The 27,698-nt window shown below is 49.0% G+C and overlaps 1 protein-coding gene and 1 long non-coding RNA gene across 3 annotated transcripts; one reads left to right on the top strand and one right to left on the bottom strand.

Moving 5' to 3' along the window:
• Positions 1-2,666: 2,666 nt before the first annotated feature.
• Positions 2,667-21,960, bottom strand: LOC111929651 (uncharacterized). Of its 2 annotated transcripts, XR_015287813.1 has the most exons (7): positions 21,816-21,904; positions 20,895-20,981; positions 20,714-20,766; positions 19,515-19,679; positions 19,091-19,201; positions 18,632-18,791; positions 2,667-3,410 (listed from the first exon to the last, which is right to left on the bottom strand). It is a non-coding gene; the product is annotated as an uncharacterized LOC111929651 (long non-coding RNA). The 2 variants fall into 2 exon arrangements; XR_002864792.2 differs by lacking the exon at positions 2,667-3,410 and having other exon boundaries at positions 18,177-18,791; positions 21,816-21,960.
• TMX1 (thioredoxin related transmembrane protein 1) lies at positions 21,960-27,695 on the top strand. Its single transcript, XM_023927246.2, has 8 exons — positions 21,960-22,178; positions 22,261-22,376; positions 23,355-23,400; positions 23,968-24,096; positions 24,979-25,024; positions 25,109-25,210; positions 25,494-25,566; positions 25,917-27,695. The coding sequence occupies exons 1-8, from the start codon at positions 22,006-22,008 to the stop codon at positions 26,093-26,095; spliced, it is 864 nt and encodes a 287-aa protein (XP_023783014.2). The 5' UTR covers positions 21,960-22,005; the 3' UTR covers positions 26,096-27,695.
• Positions 27,696-27,698: the final 3 nt, after the last annotated feature.

The following is a 27,698-nucleotide window of genomic DNA, read 5'->3' as shown; positions in this document are numbered from 1 at the left end:
GGGCACTTTCCTTGCAAATTTAAGGACTCGAGCATCCAGCCTGGGGTCAGGAATGGGAGAGGTGCATCCCATCTGGTTCAGACACGGTGAAAGCAGAGGTTGGAGGAGGTGAAGGGGAGAGATGTGGGAAGGAAACATCCTCTGGGCAGTTCTGTGGGATCACCTCACTGCACCTGAGCTCTGACAGGCTGACACTGCCCCAGGCTCCTGTGCTGGTGATCCAGCAGGATTTTGGGAGAGGTTGGGATTTTTAGGGGAGAAGAGCTGGGGGACTCCAGGCTGACAGACCTTGGGATTCTGCCAAGGGAATGGCACCTGCCAGTCCCCTGATGCAGGGAACAAACCCTCTCCAAGAAAAACCTTTCCCTTTGTTTTCCTGACTGCCTTTGCTGTGCTGGAGCTGAGGCAGCTCTCCAGCCTGAGCCTCTTCAAGGAGATGAAGGAAAAGCAAGCTCTGGACCATGGAGAGAGGAAAATGTGGACACCAGGACATCAGCACTCATGGAAAACGCTGGACACTTTTTTTTTGAAGACTTTTATTCCTCCACCCTGGTTTTGGCTTTGATTTTTTTGGAAAGAAACTCCAAAGGCTCTTTCCAGCATAATTTGTGTGGAGACTTCACCCACAACTGTTCCATTTGAAAAGGCTGCTACAATGGCAGGAAAATGAAATGTCTGTGGACTTCTTTGCCCAGAGAAGCTGTGGCTGCCCCTGGATCCCTGGAAGTGCCCAAGGCCAGGTTGGATGGGCTTGGAGCACTCTGGGGTAGTGGAAGGTGTCCCTGCCCATGGCAGGAGGTGGAATGAGATGAAATTTAAGGTCCCTTCCAACCCAGATAATTCTCTGTGATTCCATAATTTTGTGTCTTAGTGCAGAACTGCTGGGAGCAGAGAGGGGTGTGGGGAACAGGACTGGAAAAATCAACCTAAAAAAGAAAATGGAGGGAATGAAAATGGGTCAGTCTAGGCTTTTTAGATCTTGGAAAAGTCCAGGTAAGGAAGAAATCCACTTTGATGGGCTCTTTCAATAGCTGGATGTCCAGAGCCAGGAGTGAGGCACAAGCAATTGGGAAAGAACAAGGAATCACTGCAGCATTTCTGTCTGTAAAAAAAGGGATTTATTATTTTTTTTGATTGTCTGGGCTGTGGCAATGCCTCCACCTCACCCAGACTTCCCAAAAAGCTCTAAAGGGCTTTTTTCCTCTCTGAAGGAGAGTGACAAACTGGTGATGCTGCACCTGCCTTCCTCCTCCTCCTCCTCCCACAACTGCTCTGCATCCATCCATCATCCATCCCTGTGCCAACACACCTCCCTCTTCTCCCAGGAGCTTCCAGCGGGTCTGTGCTGGCACTGAGATCATCTTGGCTTTTTATTTTGTTGGAGATTCCTTCTCCCATACCTAAAACTTGGGTTTTTTTGGTTTGGTTTGGTTTTTTTTTTTCCTTTCTTGTTTTCATTTTTTAAAATTTTTTGTTCCCGCTGCCATGGCAACCTGGATGGATTCTGGTCACGGCTTTGGCCTCCCCAGCTGCAGTTGGCCACAGGGACATCAATCAACAAGTGACACATCTCCCTGGGGTCTGGCAGAGCTGGGAATGTCCCTGCAGGCAGGGATTGTGCTGGATCCCCAGCAAGGAGCAGGGCTCACCCTCCCAGGATGTGCTCCCTGCTTCCTCCTCCCTGTGGATCCTCCAGGACTGGGTGCTGGAAAGCTTTGAGGGAGTTATTTTGGGCAGTGGCCACCTGGGATGGCAGGAATTAGATCTGTGTGCTGTGATTCATAGAATCATAAAATCACAGAGTGGTTTGGCTTGGGAGGGATCTTAAATCCCAGCCAGTGCCACCCCAGCCATGGCAGGGACACCTTCCACCATCCCAGGCTGCTCCAAACCCTGTCCAGCCTGGCCTGGGACACTTCCAGGGATCCAGGGGCAGCCACAGCTGCTCTGGGCACCCTGTGCCAGGGCCTGACCACTCTCAGAGCCAGGAATTCCTTCCCAATCTCCCATCCATCCCTGCCCTCTGGCACTGGGAGCCATTCCCTGTGTCCTGTCCCTCCATCCCTCCATCCCTTGCCCAGAATCTCTCTCCAGGCACTCTGGTGGGAGATGGGAGCGATGGGAGATGCTCCAGGAGCGTCACTGCTGGTCCCTGGTGAGATGTGAGGGTCAGAGCTCGGTCAGAGCTGGTGCTGCAGTTGGATGCAGGAGGAAAGCTGGGAATCTGCAGAGTGCTCCTCTCTGAGCTCCCAGGTGACTTCCTCCTTCACTCCCTCCTCATCATCACCAGCAGCTCCCTCCAGCCTCCCTGGAAGGCAATCCATGGCCATTCCCACCCTGCACAGCCTTGTGGGTGTGAGTCCTGGGCAGCTCCAGCCATGGATGGGGAGGTGCCACTGAATTTAGCTGTTCTCCCAAGAGTCCTCCCCCATGGACCTGTCCACCCTCCCCTGCAGCTTCTGTTTCTTTCTCAGAAGCGTCTGACCTGGCCTGAGCTTTTCCAAGAAGACACCTGGCATGGGAAATGCCAGCTCTGTCTGCCTGGATGTCACAGATAAGTGTGAGAGACATTTTGCCCCCCCCCCCCCCTTTATTCTGCCTCTCAGTTCTTGTGACTAAATTTAATATGCCCTGTTGATGTAAGTGATTTTCAGTGGAAATGGACCTTCAGCTTGAAGTTTATTTGCATTTTAATAAATCTTCTTTGAAAGAGATCACCCTTCTCTATTCATCCTCCACAAAAGAAGAGTGAATTGAAAATTATGCAGGAACTTAATGCAGCTGAAAGGAAATTGCAAGCTCCAACTTGGCTGCACGGAGAAATCTGGAGATCGAATGATCCCATCTGCAGTGGGCACCAAAACGAGCAGCAGCTGCTGCTGTGAGGCTGAACAAGGGAAGGGATTTTGGGCAGGATGCTGGGAATGGGGTCCATGAGGAACACAGGAGTGGCCACGGTGTGTTGGATATTGCTCACCTTCTCCAGGTGAGCATTGCCAGCTCTCCCAGCCTGGCTCCAGAGCAGAGGGGCTCCAGCTCTCAGAGCAGTTTCGTGTTTATCTCCAAGTGATGAGCCCGGGCTGGGAGTGTCCCCAGCAGAGAGCACCAAGGCAGCAAGTGACCCTGCTCCAAGTCACCTCTGGTGGCACTTGGGCTTGAGCTGTTGGCTTGGAAACGCCGAGGAGGCTCTGGAGGGATGCGGTCAGGGCTGGGGAAGGAACGGGATGGAGCAGAGAGGTGGGGAGCACAGGAGGATTCACATCCTGCCGTGCTGCAAACACCGTCCATCAGAGCATCCCGCTTTTCCAGAGGGACCTGCAGGCAGGAGAAGCGAATTCCCAGCTCCTTTCCTCTCCCGATCCTCCTTGGCGGATGCCGCAGCTCCATCTGTGCCCGGGGGCGGGGGTTTGCTGGAGGAGGAGCAGGAGGTGGGCACACCAAATTACAGAGAATAGGATCCCAACGCCCGAGATCTTCTCCATTGTCTTCTCTGTCACTGAGCTCGGGAAAATTTAGCACCACCCGGCTCAGCGGCTCTGCCTGGTGCACTTGGAAACAGGAGCCAAAAGCTCCCTATTTATATCTAATTTATATCTAATTTATATCTAATTTATATCTAATTTATATCTAATTTATATCTAATTTATATCTAATTTATATCTAATTTATATCTAATTTTTATCAGCTGCTGCCCTGGACCCTCGCACCCACACAGGCCGAGGGGCTCTGGGGATGTGGATTCCAGAGCTGGGCAGGGAGGAGTTAAATATCAGAGTCATGGAATGGTTGGGATTGGAAGGGACCTTAAAGCTCATCTTGTTCTGACCTCCTGCCATGGCAGGGACACTTCCACTGTCCCAGGCTTTTCCAAGCCCCATCCAGCCTGGCCTTGGACACTTCCAGGGATCCAGGAGCAGCCACAGCTGCTCTGGGAATTCCATCCCAGCCCCTCCCAACACTCCCAGCCAGGAATTCCTTCCCAATATCCAACCTAAATCTCCCCTTTTCCATTTTGAAGCCATTCCCTGTGTCCTGTCCCTCCATCCCAGTTCCATCTCCAGCTCTCCTGGAGCCCCTTCAGGCCCTGCAAGGGGCTCTGAGCTCTCCCTGGATCCTTCTCCTCTCCAGGTGAACACTCCCAGCTCTCCCAGCCTGGCTCCTGAGCAGATGGGCTCCATCTCTCAGAGCAGTTTTGTGTTTATCTCCAAGTGATGATGACAGAGGGGGTCTGTGCTGGTCCTGTGCTGCTTTGGGAACATCCTGCCTTGGGCACAGAGTGCTGGGGGCAGTGCCAGGCTGGCTCTGTCACCTGTCACCTCACTGGCACAGGGTGCCCAGAGCAGCTGTGGCTGCCCCTGGATCCCTGGAAGTGCCCAAGGCCAGGTTGGACAGGGCTTGGAGCCACCTGGGATAGTGGAAATTGGGCTTTAAGATCCAGCCCAAAGCATTCCATGATTCCATCCTCTCCAGGAGAGGAGGTGGCTGTCAGGGATGTCCCCATGCCACGCTCTTGGTCTCCCTCCCTGTGAGGGGGACCCATCTCTCTCCTCACCAATCCCCTCTGGGGGCATGAAATACCCCAAATACTGAAGTGTGAGGAAGATTGAGAGAGAAAAAATGAGTATTATTATGGCTGGGAGGAAAATACCAGCGGAGAGAGGAGAAGGAATGAATCATTTTTGACAGATGTCCCCACACTGCAAATGCTGCCTGACTGTGGAAAAAATTCCTGTAAGCTAAGGGGAGCCTCACTGTTTATCTAAACAGAGCAAAAATGGAAAAGCTTCCATAGAATCCCCAAATGGTTTGGAAGGCACCTTAAAACCCACACAGTTCTACCCCCTGCCATGGGCAGGGACAATTCCCACTATCCCAGGCTGCTCCAAGCCCTGTCCAACCTGTCCTGGGACACTTCCAGGGATCCAGGGGCAGCCACAGCTTCTCTGGGCAATGTTTGTTACACCCCATGCTTCATACAGAGGATTTATAGTTTGAAAAATACTTTATAAATTGCCCTCATTTAATCTGTATTTTGAAAATAATTTCCAAGGTCTGGCAAGGCTCTGTGGGGCACCGAGCTCTGCCTGAAATGGCTTCAATCACCTTTACACTGGCGTTCAAAACAGGCCATTAATTCAATTTTTTCCGATGTTTCTTTAGCCCTGAGTAGCCCTGGTGAGGAACTTCTCTCTCTTGGTGCTCATTACAGCTGTGCTTGTGCCTTTGTGCAGCAAGAAAGCTGTTTGAGGACTGAATACAATTCCTTAATTCCCAATTAATGGTTGTCATTATCTACCCCTTACATAAATAACCAGCTGGAGCATAACACATCCTTACAAGGTGCCCTGACTCACAGGAAATAATAAATGGTAAAGAAAAACCTTTATCCGAGTAAGGAATAAACAAGACATTTGCCTTTTCAAAAGAGGATGACTCTGGAGGTAAGAAAACTCTTCCAACACAACAATTCCCAGGCATCGCTGACTCATTGTATTTATAGGAGAAATTACTTTTTGTGGCAAAATTTCAAGCAGCCCCAGGAAGTTTTAATCTCCAGGCAGAGGAATAAGTCAGAGGCCACACTGGTGGTGGTTTTAATTCTTAAAAACTCTTAAAAAACACTTTTTGCACTTCCATGAGCTGTCAACCTGAGCCTGCCTCCGAGGAGGCTCTGCTGATCTCTTCCCAACAAAGCTTTTGAAAGTCTGGGAAAGGGAAAGAGAAAAAAAGACAGGGAAAGGGAAGGGGCCCAGCAGGAGGTGCCACCTCCAGGGATGCTCTGGAAGGGCAGGAGGGAAAGGCAGAGTCAGGCTGAAGTCACAGGTGGCTCTGCCAACATTCCCGAGGATTTTATAGATGGAGGGAAACACTCAGGGAGCAGTGGCTCCTTCTCCATCCACCTGGAGGATAATTCCATCTCTGCAGGGACAACCAGCTCCAATTCCAAAGGTGATTTCTCCCCTCTAACCCAGAGCAGCGAGGCCAAGCAGCGCTCCTGGCTCTGCCCAGGCTCTCCCCAAGCTCCCCACATCCCTCCAGGCCCGGAGCCGGGGGACATCAGCTCATCCCAGTGCCGGGGATGTTGCGTAAGGAGCCGCATTCCCGAAGATGCGCTCCCCAACTGCAACAGATAAAAATATCCAGGGAGTACGTGTTGCTCTGACTAAAGCGCTGCTAAAATAGGAGAGTGCGCAAATCCCGTTTTAGCCGCTCCATCCTCTCCTCTGCCTCTCCTCCCGCGTGGCACAGCCACGGGGGGGTTGTCTCACACCCCCTGTCACGGTGGATGTGGTCCCTTGAGTGTCACCTGGCTCCAGGCGGGTGCTTTTCCTGCTGGGATGTTGTTTTGAGCTCGCTGGGGTGGTGGAAGGAGTGAGGTTAAGGTGTGGCTCTGCTCGAGTTCAGGATTTGGTTGTTGTGAAAGGTTTTTTAGGAGCTCTTGGGTTTGGGGAAAGCTGGATGGGCCATTGCTGGTCACCTGGCTGGGCTGAAAACTTCCCTTGTGAGATGTTATAATAAAATCCTTTTTTTTATGATGCCTTTCTGTTTGAAATCCCGGCCTCCAGGTCTGCTGCTGCCCGATCCGGCCACGAGACAAATTCTGCCATCCCTGCCTGTGGAATCATGGAATGGTTTGGGTTGGAAGAGACCTCAAAGCCCATCCAGTCCCACTCCAGCCATGGCAGGGACACCTTCCACTGTCCCAGGCTGCTCCAAACCCCATCCAGCCTGGCCTTGGACACTTCCAGGGATCCAGGGGCAGCCACAGCTGCTCTGGGAATTCCATCCCAGCTCCTCCCAACACTCCCAGCCAGGAATTCCTTCCCAATATCCAACCTAAATCTCCCCTTTTCCATTTTGAAGCCATTCCCTGTGTCCTGTCCCTCCATCCCTTGTCCCCAGTCCCTCTCCAGCTCTCCTGGAGCCCCTTCAGGCCCTGCAAGGAGCTCTGAGCTCTCCCTGGATCCTTCTCCTCTCCAGGTGAGCATTCCCAGCTCTCCCAGCCTGCCTCCAGAGCAGATGGGCTCCAGCCTTCTGATGATCTTTGTGGCTTCTCCTGGAGTCCATCAGATGGGATGAAGAGCCCAAACTCCCAAAGCAGACCTTTGCACCACCCCCACATGCTCTGCCAGCATTCCCTGCCAGCTTCCAGGACCATGTGAACGCATGGGAGGACGCTGGAACCGAGCCCATTTTCCTCCTAATTACAGCTCCACACAGAACAGAGCAGGGAAGGAATCAGGAGGGACCTGGGGTTGTCTTTAATTGGTGCTGGGCTCCAGCTCACCCCCCAGAGCTGTGGGCTGCTGGGTGTCCCAGGATCTGCAGGATTTTGGTGCTCCCCATGATCTTTGCTATTTGGAGGAGACACTGGCACCGGGATGAGGCAGCTTCCTGGGAAGGGGGAGTTCTGCTCCATCCTGAGCACAGGGATGTGCTCCTGATGCTTCTCCCTCAACTGGGACCAGCACAAACCTGGTCCCAGCCCAGGGCTGAACACCTGGAGTTGCTTTTCTCTCTTTTTGAGCACACAGCCACTCCCCTATGGGGCTCCCCATGGCCACTAACCCTCCTGCACGCAGGGGTTTGGAGCAAAGCTGCTCCCCCAGGCTGCAGCAAGGCCCTGAGCAGCCTCAGAGCTGCTGGAAATGCAGGTGCTGGCAGAGCCCCAGTGACACTCACAGAATGGCTTGGATGCTTCAGGGAATTCCAGAGAGCTGATTGTGGGCACCGTGGGATAGTGCTGGAGGGGAACCTGCCGGGAGGATGGAAAAGAAGTGACCATGATCCCTTTTCAATGAGTCTCCTTGAAGAGAATAAGCTCAGAGGTGTCAGCACAGCTCCTGACAGGTCACAGAAGCACAAAATCTCCTGAGATATTCTGGGGGAATATCCTGAGGGACCCACAAAGATCCTGGAGTCCAGTTCCTGGCCCTGCACAGACACCCCAACAATCCCAGCCTGGGCATCCCTGGGAGTGGTGCCCAAACCCTCCTGGAGCTCCGGCAGCCTCGGGAATGTCACCATTCCCTGGGCAGTGCTCTGGGGGAAGAACCTTTCCTAAAATCCAACCTAAACTTCCCCTGGTACAGCCATTCCCTCAGGAGTCAGGGAAGGGTCTGTGCTCTGGCCTGGGGATGGCCCACCTTGCCAGGCAGCTCAGCTATACAGGAAAAGAAATTATTAATCCTTTTGTACCCCTCAGGAAATGTCTGTCCCACCATCTTTGCGCTGACAACAACAAATCCTGCACGCATTGTTAATGGCTTATTAAAATTCACTGGGAGCTGCCACTGCAGGCAGATAAAATAGAGGCTGCTCAGGATGCTAAGCCAAATAATTTAAGTTATTCATGTCTGTGATCATGTAAACAAACTGTCAGACATCCAGATGCAAGGAGAAATATCCATGGACAGTAACAGAGACAGAGCTCGGCACACATTCATTTCCTAATCTGATTGTGTGAATAAATTAAGTGAAAGTGTTACAAATGTATTCCCTGGGCCCGTGTTCTGCCGGATTAAGATGTGATAATTTGGTGTCTTGGGTCACTGAGCAAACAGAGACGTGGCTCGGTGATCAATTGAGCCCAAGCTGGATGGACACAGCCCTTTCTTTTCAAATCCGTGGGTCAAAGAGTGGGGAAACCTCCTGGTGTCTGCTGTGGGGAGCCAGGAGAAGTGTTAGGGAAACGGAGGATGGAAATAGAGAATGGGAAAATAAGGGCTTGGGTAGATTTGTCCCTCAGATGCTCCAAGGGCTGGAGCCCCTCTGCTCTGGAGCCAGGCTGGGAGAGCTGGGAATGTTCCCCTGGAGAAGGGAAGGCTCCAGGGAGAGCTCAGAGCCCCTTGCAGGGCCCAAAGGGGCTCCAGGAGAGCTGGAGAGGGACTGGGGACAAGGGATGGAGGGACAGGACACAGGGAATGGCTTCAAAATGGAAAAGAGGGTTGGTTTAGATGGAATATTGGGAAGAAATTCCTGGCTGGGAGGATGAGGAGGGGCTGGCACAGAATTCCCAGAGCAGCTGTGGCTGCCCCTGGATCCCTGGAAGTGTCCAAGGCCAGGCTGGACAGGGCTTGGAGCAACCTGGGAAAAGTGAAAGGTGTCTCTGCCATGGCAGGGGTGGAACTGGATGAGCTTTAAGATCCCTTCCAACCCAAGGATCCTGTGTAGGATTTTTTCCCATGGAAAACTCACATCCCAGATTTCAGAGCAGCAGTTTTGATGTGGCTGACCATGGCTGGTGGTTCCACACAGACTCTCCCTCTGAGGTCCAGGTGAGGCTGCAAGGCTCTGGAGCGTTTATCCCATCCCTGGGCAGGCTGCTCCGCTGATTCATCACCTTCCCTTAAAAATGTGCATCTCATTTCCAGCTGGAATTTTTCTCTGGCTCGAGCTCCTGGCTGTCAGGTATCATTATGCACTGTTTTTATTAGATCAAAAAGGTCTCCAGCACTTACCTCTCCCCCTGGGAAAGGCACAGTGGGGTTGCATTGCCTCTGCATTGTTGGATAATGTGGATATTAAACTTTCTCTCTTCCCCTGAATTTTCAGGCAGATCCCAACTAAGAGCCACGTTTGGATAAGATCAGAGGAACGGCCACACTGGTGCATGTGGTTCATGTCTCCAGATGTCTCCTTAAGATCACAGAATTCCAGAGTGGTTTGGATTGGAAGGGACCTTAAAGTTCATCCCATTCCACCTCTGCCATGGCAGGAACACCTTCCACTGTCCCAGGCTGCTCCAAACCCTGTCCAGCCTGGCCTTGGGCACTTCCAGGGATCCAGGGGCAGCCACAGCTGCTCTGGGCACCCTGTGCCAGGGCCTCACCACCCTCACAGGGCAGAATTCCTTCCAATATCCCATCTATCCCTTTCCTCTGGCAGTGGGAAGCCATTCCCTGTGTCCTGTCATTCCAAGCCCTTGTCAAAAGTCCCTCCTTGCAGGCTCCCATCTGAAAACCTGATTAGACCACTCTTAAGCCGTCTCTTTTCCAGGCTGAACAATCCCAGTTCTCCCAGCCTTTCCTCACAGGAGAGGTGTTCCTCCCCTCCACCCAGGATGATGCTGTCACAGCAGGAAAATATTTTTGTTTTATTCCCCAGGTGTTCCCCCAGCACCTGTGTGTTTGTTTCCTCACATCCATGTGGTTTATCTGTTGGGACAGTCTCCAGAATTCTCTCTTCCATGCCCTGTCTCCCCGACTTTTGGCTTTCCCAAAGGTCTTTGGAGGGGATTTTTCCAGTTTTCCACATTGCACAGAGGCTCTGGAATACTCAGTGCACCAGTGAAGTGCAGCCTCAGCCCTGGCCTCTCCTCCCACAGGGACTCCACACGTCACACTGCGGCCTGGGCTCAGCGTTCCAGCAGTGGCTGGGATCCCAGATTTCCTCAAAGGCTCTTCCTGGCATTTCTGCATTGCCTCTTGGCAGCTTGAATCCAGCCCTGCTTCCCAATCCCATTGGGTGGGAGAGTGGATGGAGTGTGGATGAGCCCATCCTGGTGTGTGGAGAGCTGGAGGGGATGGAGATGGACACTGCAGAGCTGTCTGGGAGTGTCTGCAGTGCCACTGGGTTTGGGAAGCTCCTGCCAGCTTCCAGCTGGCTATGTCCAGGGTTTTGGCTCTTCCCACTGCCCATGGGGACACAAGGGAAGAGGCCCCAGAGCTGGGATGGGAACCAGCACCGAGCTCCCTGCTGCCTCCTTGGGAACTGGGATCAGCTCTGGCTTGGAAAAATGGTCTGAGATCATCGAGTCCAACATTATTCCAGCACTGCCAGGGCACCACTAAACCACATCCCCAAGTGCCACATCCTCACACCTTTTAAATCCCTCCAGCGATGGGGGCTCCACCCTGGGCTGGACAATCCTTTCCATGAAGAAATTTCCCCTAAGATCCAATTTAAACTTTCCCTGGTGCAACTTGAGGCCATTTCCTCTGGTGTTGTGTATTTCACCAATCCCAAATCCAACCAATGACATTGATTTCCAATGGCATTTTGTCTTTGTGTGGCCTCCTGGCACTGCTGGAAGGATTTCAGTCACAACCAAACAGAAAGGCAACCTCGGGACTGCAGCTGCATTTTCCTTTTCACTTGGGCTTTGGATTTTGTTCTGTGAGTTTTTTGAAGTGTGACATTTCCCTATGTGACTAAAGAACCTGGAAAACAAAAGGGGGAGGAGATGGCACAGGCAGAGATGTGCTGCTGATCAAACCACGATGACAAAGCCCTGCTCAAGCCCCAGCTGGAGCTGTGGTTGTTCCAAGAGTGTCCTAAAATTGCCTTCACCTCTTTTCCACCAGTTAGGAGCAGATTTTTGGCACCAGCTCAGCGGAGATCTCCAAAATCAGGAAGCTCAGAGGGGCTTGGGTCTGATCCCACCTCTGCTGCTGACAACAGAGCTTTGGTACCCATCCTTCCACTGCTCCTTCTGCCACCATTCATTCCTGTGGGCTGGAGATCTCTATTCCCAGCCACAGACTGGGAAGTGCCTGTCACTCAGCCAGACGTGCCTGGGATTGCCATCATGGGTGGGACATCCCCTGTCCTCCCTAGAGCCTCTCCCCTGCTCCCTTTTTGGAGCAGGAGCAGAACATTTGGAGCCCGTGGCCTCCTGAGCCTCGCACACACCGGCTCCTCCTCTCCTGGCTCGATCCACGAGCCAGAGCTGCCACTCACTGCCACTTGTCTCATCTCCAAAAGCACAAGGACAATCAGCATAATGACTTGGTTTGCAGTGGAAATCCAATTACTGTGGGAAGCGTTTCATTAGGGTGGATTTTCTCTGCGGGGAGCCCACGTGTGGAATCGGGATCGTGGCAGCGGTGCCAGCACAGGGCAGCAGCCCCTGGCAGGGTGACAAGGTGACAAAGCAGGATGTCACACCTCTGGCATGGCACTGGGCTCTCAGCTCTCCTGTGACCTGTGCTGTGTCCCAGCTGTCTCCTCTCCCCTCCTCATTCCAGAAATCTCCAGCTTTATTCCATTCTAACCCTGAGCTCTGGCTCAGGAAGCCATTCCCCCTTGTCCTGGCACGCCACACCCTTGTCCCAAGACCCACTCCAGTTCTCTTGGAATACATTTAGGCACTGGAAGGGGCTCCAAGGTTTTAGAATCATAGAATCATAGACTGGTTTGGTTTGGAAGAGACCTTAAAAATAATTTTGTTCCAATCCCCTGCCATGGCAGGGACACCTTCCACTATTCCAGTCTGTCCCTGGACATTTCCAGTGATGGGGCAGCCACAGCTTCTCTGACAACTGTGCCAGGGCCTCCCCACCCTCACAGGGAAACATTCCTTCCTGATATCCAACTTAAATTTACCCTTTTCTGCCTTAAAACCATCCCCCTGCCATCTCATACCTGTTTAAGGCCAGGCTGGATGGGGTTTGGAGCAGCCTGGGATAGTGGAAGGTGTCCCTGCCCATGGCAGAGGGTGGAATAAGAGGGTTTTTAAGGTCCCTTCCAACCCAAACCATTCCATGATTTTATGATTCTATAATGCTACTGTGAAGGTAGTGAAATCAACATTTTTAAAGCGCTCAGGAGTTACTGATCTGCACGAAATTGCTGCTGCAACCCCACAAACGCTGGATGAGTAAGACTTGGGAGTGATTAAACCTGACTTATCTCACTGCAGCTGGCAGACAGGCGAGGAGGAGATGCTGCTGCAGAAGAGGCAGCATGAGGCACGTCTGTGCAGGAGGTGCTGGATTCCTGGGACTGCTCAGGCACAGAGAGGGACAGGAAGTGATGGATTTTGCTAAAGAGCAGAGTTCAGCAGTGCCTGTTCCTCTCCCTGCCATCGCTGCCTTGCTTTATGTACCCACAAAATGAACCCCTTTCTCCTGGGGAGGATTTGTTGCCTGTTTGTTTGCTTGTCTGGAGGTTCAGTTTGATTCCAGCAGCACACTGCTGCTGCTGATGTGAGGAAAAGCAGAAATAAATGGAAATGAGAGGCAAGCCTGAGTGCTAGGAAAAGCTGCTCCTTTGTGGACCCATTCTATCAAAATTCCTCCTGGCTCCAGCTTCTGCTTTAGATGCTTGATAGAAACCTCTGGCTCCCACTTTTCCTGTGTTTGATGTTTGATGCTCAGACTCTCTCCCATCATTTGCCTCCTCTGTTCCTGTGGGGCAGGAGCCCTGCGCTCACCATGCTGGAATATTGTGTCCAGCTCTGGGGTCCTCAGCACAGGAAGACAAGGATTTGTTGGAGTGAGCCCACAGGAGGTCATGGAGATCTCTGAGGGCTGGAGCTCCTCTGACAGGCTGGGAGAGCTGGGAGTGCTCACCTGGAGAAGATCCAGGGAAATCTCACAGCATCTTCCAGGGCTTAAAGAGGCTCCAGGAGAGCTGGAGAGGGACTGGGGACAAGGGATGGAGGGACAGGACACAGGGAATGGCTCCCAGTGCCAGAGGGCAGGGATGGATGGGAGATTGGGAATTGGGAATTCCTGATGTGAGGGTGGTGGGGCCCTGGCACAGGGTGCCCAGAGAAGCTGTGGCTGCCCCTGGATCCCTGGAAGTGCCCAAGGACAGGCTGGACAGGGATTGGAGCAGCCTGGGACAGTGGAAGGTGTCCCTTGTCACAGGACAAGGTGACCATTAAGGTCCCTTCCACCCCAAACATGTCAATTCCTTTATGATTTCACATAACCAGATGTCCCCCATGCTCTTCCTCTGAATGCCAAACAAACCCCCATCCCTTTTCAAACTCTGCAGCAGATTTGGGATTGCCACCTCCAGGTCAGCAGGTCCATGCTGGAGCAGATTCCTTGCAGAGAAGCTTCTCCACTGGGTTCTGGGCTGGTTTCTCAATGACATTTTAAGGCAGAGGCAGGTAGGGATGGTGGGTGAAGGAACATTTTGCATAAGCCCACACAGCAGTCACAGCGTGGGCAGCTCGTTCAGGGCTCTTCCCAGCAGGAATGTGGATAAATGTGCCACAGAGAACCCCCTCTGAGGAACAGGGGACAGAGCTCTTATTACAGAGGCACTGACTCAATTATGCCCTGAAAGCAGATTAAAGTGACTCTGTTCTTACTGCAAAGCGGTGAATAAATCCATATTTTGCTAGTGAAAATTGGTTTCCATTTGAATTTACAGAGGACATGAAGCTCAGCCAGCTCCTCTCTGCAGGTAGCTCAGTGTAACCCCTCGGGCCCTCAGTGACAGCAGCAGAGAAAGGGACAGTGTGACAAAAACAGCCTCCCTGTGAGTGAGCAGGATCCATCCTTATCACAGCCAGTGCCTCACAGCCCCCTGGGGCTGCAATCCCCACAGAGCCAAAGGGAATATTAGTTATAAAAATAGCAGAAGTTTTTAGCAAACCTTACAAGCTGTTTGGTGGAACAAGTGTGGCAAATGCACACCCAACTGTATAAAGGCAAAATCACGTGGCCAGAAAAACCAAATGTAAATAATAAAGGCCAGAGTGAGATCTAAATTCTTTCAGTCTCAGAGGTTTGGAGTTTGGATGTCAAGGGTTTTTTGGGGGGTCTAAGCAAGTTCCTGCCATCCTAACCCCAGCCCAGGAGAGTGAATATCCATCACCACCAGCCAGAAATGGGGCTACTCACAGAAGGCCTTTCCAGGGAGAAAAGCAAGGGAGAATTTTCCATGAAAAATCCTCGTGTGCTGTTCATCCTCTGGTGAGCCTGACTCAGAGCCCACCGGTGTCAATGAGCAGATATTTGGCTGGACATGCTGGTTCCTTCTGGAAGAACAGTTTTGTTCTCTTGCCACTGTGCTTCTCTTTTTTGCTGGCAAAGAGTCACAAGGAGAAATGTTCTCTTGTGCTCAAAGCCAACGACTTTGGAAGCTCTGTGTGCCTTGCTGGCCTCACCAGGGTCAGGAGTGTCATTCTCTGCCTCTTTAGATGCTCTGGAGCTTTTTCTGTGCTGCTCTGTTTGATTCTTTGAAGCTGAGCTCTCCATTTGAGTTGTCTTGTTTAAATAAAAAAAAAACCAAAATCCACCCCAATTTGATTTAAAATCCCTTTTGAAAATGAGGCAGCAGCAGGCTTTCTGCCAGCCTGGCTCTTCCTGAGGGCACAAACGCTTCCAGGGTTTTATTTGTGGCACTGCCTGGCACTGAGGGTTTGATCCCAGTGGTGAGGACATGGCTAGAAAGAGGCTGGCAGCAATTCCCCCACAGAAGTCAGTTGAATAGTGATGGAAAGAAAAGGAGTGAGGTGACTCCCCATGAAGAGCACCTGCAGGCCTGGGGATATGTGGAAAACCAGCCTATCCCTCTCTCCCCTTGTGACCTCAATATCCAGGAAAAATAACCCAATCTAATCTAATCTGATCTAATAATCCAACAGAATCTTCCAGAAGGTCATGACCTGCCTCTCATCAGCCTTAGCTCCTACAGTGAAGTAAAGGGTCTGCTACAGATTAAGTCATCTGAAAGAATTATTTTCAGCTTCAAAAGCAACATCACTTCCTTCCCAGCTTCCCAGAACAATCCCTCCAGCCTCAGGGACTGCAGTGAACACACAGGTTTGAGCTTTACTGCCTGCCCAAGGCTGGGACTGCTCTGCAGGTGCCTGGGGATGCATCCACATGGCCACAATAAGCACAGAAAAAAAGATTTCTGGTTCTTTTTCCAGCTTCTCGGGTTGGACAGGCTTCCTTTTCCACAGTGACAGGGAGATTCAAGGTGTGCTGACATCTCCCTTGCCTCGTTGATTTTTAAGGATAGAATGGACTTAACTGGAATGTTTTTATGGACTGTGGAGTTAAACACAGCCTATTTTTGGTCCTGTCTGAACAAGGCCTGGGCTTGTATGGTCTGCTGGAGCTCCTAAATCAGCACAAAAATACCTTCCCAGACTTTGCTCCTGCAAAAGTGACATTTTACAAGGAAACAGTTTTAATATCATTTCTCTCTCCATGTCTTTGGCCGCCCTCAGGCAGATTCCTGTGCTGGCCTCAGGGCAACAGGTTTCTCATCACTAAAACACAGCAAAATGGGTTTCAATCAGCACAGTATTTGCTGTCTCCCAGGACCAAGAGCAATTTTCAGAATGCAAAGGGATGAAAAACCAGCTCTGTTTTTCAGAGGGGATTTACATCTGGACAAAGAAGGATTTAAGGGGCAGGAAGTGGTAATTTTGATCTCTGTGTGAGAGGGTCCTCAGCCCATGTTCTTTGCTCTGCACTCTCTGGTTTGTTCATATTTTGCAACAAAATCTGCAGAGGAAATGCCAACACCTCAATTTCTGGCTGCCCAACATTTCCCACTGCAAGCCCCTGCTTCCAGTCTCTTCTTATCTCCCTGAGCTGAAATCTCTCCCACTGACGTATTCCAGGCTGCCTCAGAACAAATATTCTGCAAGGTTTCTGCCAAAATCAGTTCAGCACTTGGAGACTGGAGCTGGGGAAAGGAGGAGGTTTGCCTCATGCAATGCTAATTCTCCCCTGGGATTCTCTGAGGTTGTCTCACTCTTCCCTGATTTTGATTAGAAACTGGGAATTTGGTGGTTTGGCTCTTGCCTTTTCCAAGGTGATGAACTGAGGCTGCAGGTGGGATGGTGGAAAAAGCGGGATTAAGGCCCTGTGATCTGAACAGCAGCTGGAAAATGAAGTAGTTTTATGCTGAACTCAGCTTTTGCCTCTGGTGGGACAGAAATATTGTTTGTGAAGAGCTGAAGCAACAAAGTGATGGATCAGCCCCTGGGAAAATGAGTAATTCCGTATCCAGCAAAGGGAAGGAGGTCAGCAGCACACAGGGGAGGGGGATGAGGAGGAGCTGGCTTTTTAAAGACATGAATAATGAATTCCCTTGGGAGGGGAATTCCTCCTGTTCACAAAGCCAGGCAGAGGCCTGAAGGAAAATAATAAATAATCACTTTGCTAATTATTTTTAAGGTGTGAGAGATGTGGTGTGAGGGGAGATCCAGAGGGTGGCAAGATGCTGGGAGAGAAGTCAGGAGATGGGCTGGGGGCTGGAAAAAGAGGGTTTGGAAAGAGAGGAGAGCAGAGGGACAGCTACTGGCACTGGGTCAGTTCTCAGCTGCTCCTCCCTAAAGTGCCAAACATGGAAGTAGAAGAAAAGAAGATTTGAGGGGTCCAAGGTGTTGGAAAAGAGCAGAGGGGTTCATGCAGGAGAAGCAATGAGAGCTGCTCAGCTGAGCCACCAGTTCTGGTTACAGTGACAGGATGGGAGCCTGGACACTTGTCCCCACATCTGTGTCCCAGTCCCAAACCAAATCCTACCTGGATGCCCTCAGAGATGTCCCCATGCCCAGAAAGCAAAGCAGAAGGGGAACTGAAGCTAACCAGGGCTGCAAGGTGGACTTGCAGGAGAATGAGGGATGAATTCTCATGGGAGCAGAACCTCTTTGACACAGCATTTGATATGGAAAAAGAGATCAAAACTACATTGGAACACAGAAGGGTTAAAGCTCGTGAATGAGACAATATTAATTGTCTGAAACACAGTCTGCTTGACTTCTGGTTTACAAAGATCTCTCCCTACTTTAGTTCCCATGGTAACTCCTGTGCAGAACCACACTTTTCCTCATCATCTCCACAGAGTTGAAGGCAATTCTGTAATCCAATCAAATGGGAAAGACAGAATTTGTTTGGGCATTGAGGAAACTGCTGCCTAACGACCACACAATGATGGGGAGAGGCCACACCCACAATTACAACCCCAGAGAGACAATTAATTACCGAATAATTAGCAGTTACTGGGGTTTCTTAGCTCAGAGAGGATTGTGAGAATAATTCCAAGGTCTTCCAAGTGGTTTTCCAAAGTGGGAAGCATCAAACTGATCGTGCAGAGCCGATGATGGGAAACTCTCTGCTCCCAAAAATCTGAACCCTTGAACACCGTGGGCCCTGTGAAGCCTGGCTGAGGCAGCTCAGGTGCTGTGGAGCAGAAGGAAATGGGCCTGTTGGATGGGAATGTGCTTTCCAGGGGGGAATGTCCAAGCAGGAGGAGGGGATTCTGTTAATCCTTCCCAGCCATGGACAGTGTGGAATGTTCACATGCACCGAGCTCAATGTGGCTCCTGAGAAGTCACTGTCACCCCTGGGGGTTTCAGTCCAGAAACCAGAAAAAAAGAACAAATTATTTCCTGTGAAATACAGGATTTCTCTGAAGGAAAAAAGCATTCATGTATGGATAGAGCTCCTGGAATGGAATCCTGAGCCACAGAGAAATAATTACACCTTGACTTTTATTTTTTTAATCTTGATGGCCAGAAAACTACTCTGAGTGGAATTCTGGATGCCAGCTTTGCCAAAAGGATGAAGCCAGGAAACAGCCCACTCTAACTGGACAACTCATGAAATTCACAGACATCTGGTAATTTTGTAACCCAAACCTTGCTCAAATTGTGGTTGTGTGTTGGTATGACCACAAAATCCCCTTCACCTTAACAAAACCATCTAGAAAAAATTAGCCAGGATCAGTTTTTCTTCCTGCAGCACTACAAAATGTAGCTCCAGGCCTGGCTGGGAGTTTTTGGGACAGCCTGGTTTCACCTTGGGCTTTAGGACAATGACTTCATGTCTCTTTGCCTCACATGATCACACTCAGGAAAGCTCTCTGCATAATCTCTTGGCATTTCAGAAATGCAGGAGCTGTAAATGAGGTCAGGGCTGTGATGCTGTACCTGATCCAGGGACTGCAGAGCTTGGAATCATCACCTGGCCAAGCCTCCACTCTCCTCAAGTGGTCCTTCAAAAGGTCAGCCCCAGGTGGGCAAGTGCTGGGCTCCTGCAGCTTGTTCATCTGGTTTAGTGTTCAGCTCATCCTCAGGACATAAAAAGATGCTTAAAAATAGAAAAAAAGGTAAAATAAGGAAAAATAGAACTGCTTCAATTTGTTCAAATTTAAAATATAAATGAATCAACATTCTACAAAAAAGAAACCCAGTGAGTCAATTTCTGTGCAATTTTTTAGAGTGGTTTTGAGCACTTACAGAATGGACTGAGTTTGTAGAATTTGTTCATCTCTGTGGCTTTAGCTTTGGGGATAACATCGAGGCATTTGAGTGTTTGAGTATTTTTATTTTCAGCTCAAAAGAGAGCAAAGCCCAAAGGGAGCTGAGACTTTCCATTTCCACTCCTACCTGCAGCATCTGAGTTTATGAGGCACAGACATCATCGAGAAAAGATGATTTCTTGATTTCACAAGCCTCTCTTATTTCATCATCCTTCATCCTGTATCAAACCCAGCAGCTCTGTGGACAGGAGAAGATATCCCAGAATGGTTTGGGTGGGAAACACCTCAAAGTCCACCTTGTTCCAAACCCCTGCCATGGCCAGGGACACCTTCCACTAGACAGGTTAAAATTTTTGTAATTTTCTCTCTGTCAGATAATTCTCTGGGCTTGTGCTTCTTCCTGTGCATCACTAGTGTTCAATCTAAAGGGACAATTATTTTCATTAAACTTAAAGACTCTTTGGTGGTGGCATTTTTGTAACCCCAACCTTGATCAATTTGTGGTTGTGTGTTGGTGGGAAGGTTTAAACTGACCAGGAAATCCCTTTTACTTTAGGAAAACAACCAAAAATATGAGTTCTTGGACAAGGAAAAAGCCTTGAAGGGTGATGGGGTGTCCCCAGCAGGAAATCCAGGTAATTTCTAACCAAAAAAGATTTTCTTCCTTCACTCCTTCCCTTTAGAAGCAGCCTCAACTCTGCCTCTGTGTGGCAGCACTGAAAAAGAACATGGAAAAAAGAATGAAAGATGTGTTTCTTTCTTTAGGTCACTTGGTTATTAACTCTCTTTATCCTGCCATGAACCTTGAAAGATGAGGCAGATATTTCTCCTGTCAGCTTGGGAGGGCTGAGGGGAACAGGCTGGAGGAAGATGCCTCAAAGATAAGGTTATGCCTTTCTTGTTCTCAAAACTTTACAAAGAAACAACACAATGTCAATGTAATATTAACAACAGAGATAAAAGTAATTCAGAGCAGTCATTACACTTAAAATAATTCCTGGAACCAAGCAGGGGAGGTATGAAGTCATAATTTTCAGGGTCTTTCAAGCTGCTCCCATAGGGAGCTCAGTGTACCTTTGAAGAAATCTTTTTACTCACAGCAGTAAATTTATTTACACATGATTACACAACACGTTTTGATGCACTCATTCCTCAACATATCTCAAATTACCAGGGATAATCACAGAATTGTTTAGGTTGGAAAAGACCTTTAGGATCATTGAGTCCAGTTGTTACCCAGAGACAGCTCTTTGCATTTCACCTGATTGCTGATGCAGAACGGAATATTCATGGATTATCAATAACAAATTTCAAAAAATTCAATTATGCCTAAAACAGCAGTCAGCAGAGTGCTGCAAGCAGTGATTTATTCCTGAGTGCTGAATCAATGAATAACAAGTCCTTAATAATGCCTGTTCTCCTACAGACAGGAGCATACACGTTGTACTATAGAAAATATGCCAAAATAAGATAAAAATTTTTAAAAACCCAAATGCTGACTTATTCTTTTTTCTTTTTCCTGCACTGGCTGCCAAGGCTCTGAACTGTGGGTTATGAAATTATGGCAAAGGGGCAGGCAAAGAAATTATCCAGTGAGGAAAAGGAAGGTGATATTATCACAGGAGCTGGGGGAAAAATTGTGTTAAAGAAAGTATGTGCATATGGAAAAAGAGGCCCCTGCCCTGGAAATGCTTCATTTGGTGAGACAGGAATGAGTTGATGTGGGATTTGTCTGCTTGTTAACACTGACCTTCTCCCTGACTTCTGCTTGAGAATTCAGTACTCAGATGCTGTTACTTTCTGCTGTGAATAAAGATCACAGAATCATGGAATGGTTTGGGTTGGAAGGGGCCTTAAAACCCACCCAGTTCTACCCCTGCCATGGCAGGGACACCTCCCACTATCCCAGGTTACTCCTAGCCCTGTCCAACCTGGTCTTGGACACTTCCAAGGATCCAGGGGCAGCCACAGCTTCTCTGAGCATCACAGGTTGGATGGAGAAGGGACTGAGAACAGCCCTACGGAGAAATATTAGGGGTGATGATTAATGAAAACCTCACTGTGAGCCAGCAGTGTGTACTCCCAGCACAGAAAAATTCCCTAAATTAGGGAAGGGCACAGAGGAGCTGGAGAGTGTGCAGAGAATGGAGCTGGGGAAGGGTCTGCAGCCCCAGGAGGGGCTGAGGGAGCTGGGAAGGGGCTGGAGAATTGCTGAGGGAGCTGGGAAGGGGCTGGAGAATTGCTGAGGGAGCTGGGAAGGGGCTGGAGAATTGCTGAGGGAGCTGGGAAGAGGCTGAAGAATTGCTGAGGGAGCTGGGAAGGGGCTGGAGAATTGCTGAGGGAGCTGGGAAGGGGCTGAGCCTGGAGCAAAGGAGGCTCAGGGGGCCCTTCTGGCTCTGCACAAGTCCCTGGCAGGAGGGGACAGCCGGGGGGGTCGGGCTCTGCTGCCAGGGAACAGGGACAGAAGGAGAGGGAACGGCCAAAGTTGAACCAAAGAAGGCTTAAGTTGAATATAAGGAAGAATTTGGTTGGAATAAGGAAGGGTTGCCAAGCATGAGAAGGGGCTGATCAGGGAATGGTGGAGCCCCCATCCCTGGATGCGGCTCTCAGTGCTCCGGGCTGGGTGACAAGGCGGCGGCCATCGGGCACAGCTTGGGCTCAATGACCACGAAGCCCTTTCCCAACCTCAGCGATTCTGTGGTAAGCAGCAATAAGTGCAAAATGAAAAAAGGGAAATTTAGGATATATGGAAGAAATCCTTCCCTGTGAGAGTGGTGAGGCCCTGGCACAAGCTGCCCAACCACCCGTGGGTGCCTGATCCCTGGGAGCGTCCAAGGCCAGGCTGGATGAACCTCGGAGCGCCCCGCACAAGCTGTGCCTGCCCACGGCAAGGGGTGGAACGAAGCGGGATTTTAAACCCCTTCCAAAGCCAACCATTCCAGGATTCCCCGATCCCGCCTCCCCGCGCTGCCCTGAGGGCGGGCCCGGCCATGACGCGGCGGGAAGGCGGAAGGGGAGGGGGACGGAGGAGGGGGGGGCAAAATGGCGGCGCCGCTGAGGGCTCCGCAGCTGAGGGCTCCGCAGCTGAGGGCTCCGCTCTGCGCTCTGCTGTGCCTGGCGCTGGCGGCCGCCGCCCGGGGCAAGCCGAGCCCCGTGAAGGTGCTGTCGGACGGGATGTGGCAGGAGCTGCTGCAGGACGAGTGGATGGTGGAGTTGTGAGTGGGGAGAGGCGCGCTCGGGCTGCCCGGGAGGGGTTCGTGTGGGGTGTGTGGTGACAGCGCTGTGCTGCTCCCACAGCTACGCGCCCTGGTGTCCCGCCTGCGAGAACCTGCAGCCCGAGTGGGAGAAGTTCGCCGAGTGGGGAGAGGACCTGGGGGTGAACGTGGCCAAAGTGGATGTCACGGAGCAGCCGGGTGAGAGGGGCTGGAAAGGGCTCCTGAACCCTCCGGGATTTGGGGAGCTGAGGGATTTGGGGGATGCTCATCTCCAATGTGTGTTTGTGGGAGGCAAGCAGAATTAATAAGGATAAATAAAAGCGTTTTAATCGTCCCTACCAAACACACATTGCTGTGTGACTAAACGCCCTAATATTGCTTAATGGAATCCCAGAATGTTTTGGTTGGGAGGGACTTTAAAGATCAGCCCATTCCACCCCCTTCCACACCTTCCATTATCCCAGGTGGCTCCAAGCCCTGTCCAGCCTGGCCTTGGACATTGCAGGGATCCAGGGGCAGCCACAGCTTCTCTGGGAACCACACAGGAACCTCCAGCTCTCCTCATAGGGAGGAGACTGTCAGCTAGTAGATAAAATAAATATCATTAAATAAATAAAATGGATAGACTATAATAGAGAAAAAGAATTAGAGGTTTTCTCCAGAGAAGGATTTCAAGGAGATTTTTTGCCATAGTTTTTAAGCTAAAAACAATGTTTCACCCTTGCTATTCCAGTCCTTCCTTGGGTTACTCTCCCTCTCCTGAAAGTCTTTAGTCTGTGTGGGATTTGCAAACCTGGCTTTCCCCGTGCTGATCTCTTTCTTCAGAGTCACTTTACTTTTGAAACTTGCCTCACTTGGATTATTTTCTTCAGGGTTTCTGGAGGCTGCAGGTCATGTGTGTGAAAGGAGAGTGTCTCCCTCTGAAGAGCTACAGCCAGAACAGAGCAGTTATCCCTGATATCTCGTTTTCCCCATGGATAAACTTCCTTGCTCTTTGTCCACGGACCTTTTTTTAGAGTGTGCTGCTTTGACATGCACAAGGGTGTGTTGGATTGCATTGAAAGAGCGATACCTAGGCCTGACATTGTATTCTGGGGTGTTACAGCATTTCTTGCCTTTTTTTTTTTTTTTTCCATCAAAATACTCAAAATACTCTCAAAATAACTTTTCTTACAGGGTTAAGTGGACGATTTATCATCACAGCCCTCCCTACCATCTATCAGTAAGTCTGCATGGCAGCAGGGCTTTTTGGGGGTGAGAGTGGGCATTTTTTCCCTCTTTTTTTTAGGACAAATAAATGAGATTTAATATGCTCTTTAAGAATGGGAGCTGCTTTTCACTGACACAGCCACTGTCTCACCCACTGTGACCTTGAGCTGCCTGATGATTTCTTTTCCTTTCCCTTCAGGCCTTATTTATTCTGCCTTTTCATGGGTGTTTCTGTTTTGCAATCGTTTCTCTGTAGGTTGATCTTCAGTGCAGGTGTGTGGCAAGGGCTTTAGGAAGATCATTATCTTTCTTTTCTATTTTTTTTTTTTAATATGGAATCACAGCTTAAAGCTATCCAAGGTATTCGTGGAGTCAGTGTTCTGGAAATAACTTGGAGTTAGTCCAGGTGTTTGGAAAATATTTTTTAGAGGCAATATCAGCTAAAAAAATTACCACTGAAAAGTTGAATGTGTGAAAAACAGACAAGGTGATGGGAGGGGATCTGTTGGATGGAAAAAAGTGCTGCACTTGGTGCTTGGATCATACAAAATAAAAGGATTTTGTCGTTGTTGTTTTACAGCTGCAAAGATGGAGAATTCAGGAGATACCAGGGATCAAGGACTAAAGCTGCCTTCATTAATTTCATCAGTGACAAGGAATGGAAATCCATTGAACCAGTGTCCTCCTGGTTTGGTCCTTCCTCTTTCCTGTAAGTTTTGGGTTGTTTTTTTGTAAGAATTTATTATCAGATATCCTGAGGTGTGTCCTGCTCCCTGTTCCCGGCTCTGTGTGGGCAGGAGCTGTGTGAACGTGGTGGGTGGGTGGGTGTCCTAATTCTTCCTCAGCTGTGGGAGGGTTGTCACCATAGCAGAGGTGACCTGAGCATTGTCACCATAGCAGAGATGTCCCCAGCAAGGTTTGCTTGAGGAGGTTGCTGGTGACTGCATTGTTTCCTAAACTTCTGTGGGTGCCCTGCTGACCCTTGAAGTTGTTTGGTTTCTGTGGCACTGAGGTGGTTTTGCCCAGTTAAATTCTAGGAAGTTTCTTCCACTGTCTGGAGGGGTCTACAAGGAAATCACAGAGGGATTCTCCATCAGGAGCTGACAGGAAAAAAGGGAATGGGTTCAAAGTGTCAGAAGGGAAATTTAGGTTTGATATATGGAAGGAATTCCTGGCTGTGAGGCTGGTTCTCTTACAAAGTATTATCCCACACCAAGGAATGCGTGAAACTGCATATGAACTTAGCATTAACAACTTCTCTCTTATTTTTTGTGTTCAGACACCAAACTTAAGTGTCTGAAGATCTCTCAGGTCTTATAATCTGATTTTTTTTTATCTGATAGAATAGTTTAATTTTTTGTTTTAATAAAACCTCCTGATGTCTCTTTCTTAATATCTTGACTGGAGTTCCAGCTGGCTTCCTACAGACCATTGATCAAGATAGAGCAGAACTTAAAATTCATGTGTCAGCAGATGCAAGTTAAAGAAATTTGGGGATTTATAGCTGTCTGTGTATGAGCTGAGGTTGTTTCACACAGGCTTGAGGCTGATTTTAAAGTGTTCTCAGTTCCTCTCCTCTGCTTTGTTTCAGGATGAGCAGCATGTCAGCGTTGTTCAAGTTGTCCATGTGGATCAGGGTATTTGCTTTTGTCTCTACTTCATTTTATCCTCAGTATGAAATTCAGCTCTTCCTGAAATGATTCTCTTGTCTTCTGTTCCAGCATGGCCATGGCTATTTAACAGAAAACCTCGGAATACCAGTCTGGGGCTCCTATGCTGTTTTTGGATTGGCAACTCTGTTCTTAGGAATGGTCCTGGGACTTGTAAGTGAAATCTTTGGGGCTGACTGGGGCTTTGTTACGCTCGTGCTGCCTCCACCTCTGTTTTGGGGTGGGGTTTTGGGGTACCCTGAGCTGGAACACAGGGATGGGGGAGCAGGATGGAACCCCCATAATCCAAGGGAAAATGGTCACAACCAGGTGTGGGGCTGGATAGGATCCACCTGAGGATAAATGGTAAGACTTGATCTTAAAAGTCTTCTCCAGCCTAAACGATTCCAATGTGCAGAATGTTTGGGAATTTCACCTTGGGTTTCTTTGGTTGCAGATGATGGTGTTCCTGGCAGACTGCATCTGTCCCTCCAAAAGGCACAAACTGTCACAGTTCCAGCCTCAGTCAAGTAAGCCCACAGCAAACTCCTAATTCAGTCAAGCCTCTTTGGTAAATCTCATTGATAGAAAATATGAAAGAAATCCTGGTGTCTGCAGGATGTGACGTGGAGCGTAGAACTTTGCATTTGGGGTTGATGCCTCGCCCTTTGGGTTTGTAGTGGGTTGGGATTTTCTATTTAAAACTGGTTTTAGGGATAGAAAAAATTTTGAGAGCATTTTCCTACCTGCAAGACATGAAATTCCACATGGGCAGCGAGAGAAAATTGAGTGGAGCCCTCAGTGCTTGCCTGTGATGTTAAAAAAAGTGGATTTTACTTGGGAATGGTACTTATTTCTGTATTTTTCCTTTCTCCTTGAGGTAAAAAAGGTCCAGAGTCAGCTCATCTGCTGAAAAATAGGTATGAAGAGCAAGAAGGAGATGAGGGAAATATCTCAGATGATGAAACAAAGGGGAAGGGGAGGAGCAAGAGAGACTCGTCACCAAGCGGTGTCCGGCAGCGTGCAGTGCCCAGTGCTGCTCCTCTGGAGAAATCCTAGCTGCATTTGCGTCAGGATTAGTGTTTGAGTCAGCCACTCAAAGGGAGATCAGTGTCAAATCCTTCAGCTTGAAGAGAAGAAATGACTCCTGGCTTGGTAATGTTGCTGCATTTTGTGAATTCGGAGGAAATAATCATGAAAAAAAAATTTAAAAAAAATTTAAAAAGGCATCATGTATTCCAAAGGAAAACTTGCTGTTGCAACTTCTCCTGTCTGTGTGCAGAGAAGTGCCAAGGAATAATTGCTGTGGCTTCTGGAATGATTTGTTCCCTCGGGTTTATTTGGAAGAGAATGTAAACCAGAGTCATTCTTGCATTAGGGAGCATTAGCAAGGAAAATGCACTCACCTGGCATTTGGTGAAACCTCCCAAAAGGGTTCCTTGTTCTTATACTGGTTTTCAGTATAAACCTCTCTAGCTGTGCCCTGAAGAAATGCTGAGGGAAAAAAAGTTCCTTTAGTTATGGGAACTAAAATTCCTTTAGTTCAGGCTTTTTATGTGACAGAAACTGCTTTTTGCTATGACAATGAGTGCTACAAAACCCCCCCCCCCAAACCTTTTTTCTTACAAAGAGCTGATGGAATTTAGCACAAACACTCTGCAGAAGGATCCTCTGGCTGACCAGAACCCTGCTGCCTGCATCAATTTCTTCCAGAAAAAGCTGTAGAAAACTCTGTGAGCTTCTTGGCAAAGTAGTTTTTCTCTAGGAACAAGTGACAAGCAGCACCTTGAAGTCTTGTCTGTGTCAGTGACTCCACGTGGGAATAGTTTACACACAGGTTTCTCTGTGCAAATCCTCTCCATTCCTCCTCCTGGATGCCAGCAGGACTCTGCTTGCTTTTAATCCATCATTTCTTAGTCAAATCTTGCTGCAAATCCATGCAGGCTGTACCTGGCCTGAAGCTAAAATAACTCTATTTCTATGTTATTTCCCCCCCTGTTTTCACAAAATCATTTTGGAACATTAAAACCTGGATTTTTTTCTTATTTTTTTTTTTATAAAAAATTTAATTTACTCCTGTCTGTATGGTGTTTGTTTTCACTCTGTATAGAAATAAAAAGAATGCACATGCCCATTGGACCAGTGTTGTAAAGAGTTTTCGATATTATCTTAATTAAATTCCAAAGTTTTTGCAAGGGAAGGATGAGCCTAATACTGAGCACATTTAGATTTTTTTTTTGACAAGCCTGTTTCTGATATTTTTGTTTGTTTAGCTTTGTGGGGTTTTAGCTTTTATTTGTAGTTATTTAGGTTATTTTAGTGTTTAGTTTTTATTTTTAATTGTTCATCTGACTTCTTCCCTTTTTTTTTTTTTTGTTTCTTTTCTCTACATTGGTGCTCTGGAATGACTTGACTGAAATTATGTGTGTTAGAAAGATAAACTGATGTTTGAAAGGGTCTTTTTGGCTAAAATCTGAATTTACCTGTCCTTTTTTAAATCTAAAACCTCTCCTGGTGTTGGAATGAAGACCACTGTGTGCCAGAATTGCCCTTAAGGTGTCGATTTTGTGGAATTGCCTTAAATTCTCTAAAAGTTTCCATCTCTCAGCCTTTGTCACTGGTAATAAAGCAATAAATAAATAAATACTGAGGAGAAGGAGTA

This window comes from Cyanistes caeruleus, chromosome 6 (genome assembly GCF_971803275.1).
Source record: "Cyanistes caeruleus chromosome 6, bCyaCae1.hap1.1, whole genome shotgun sequence".
In the NCBI taxonomy this organism is placed as follows: Eukaryota; Metazoa; Chordata; class Aves; order Passeriformes; family Paridae; genus Cyanistes; species Cyanistes caeruleus.
This window is presented reverse-complemented; position numbering and strand designations above follow the sequence as displayed.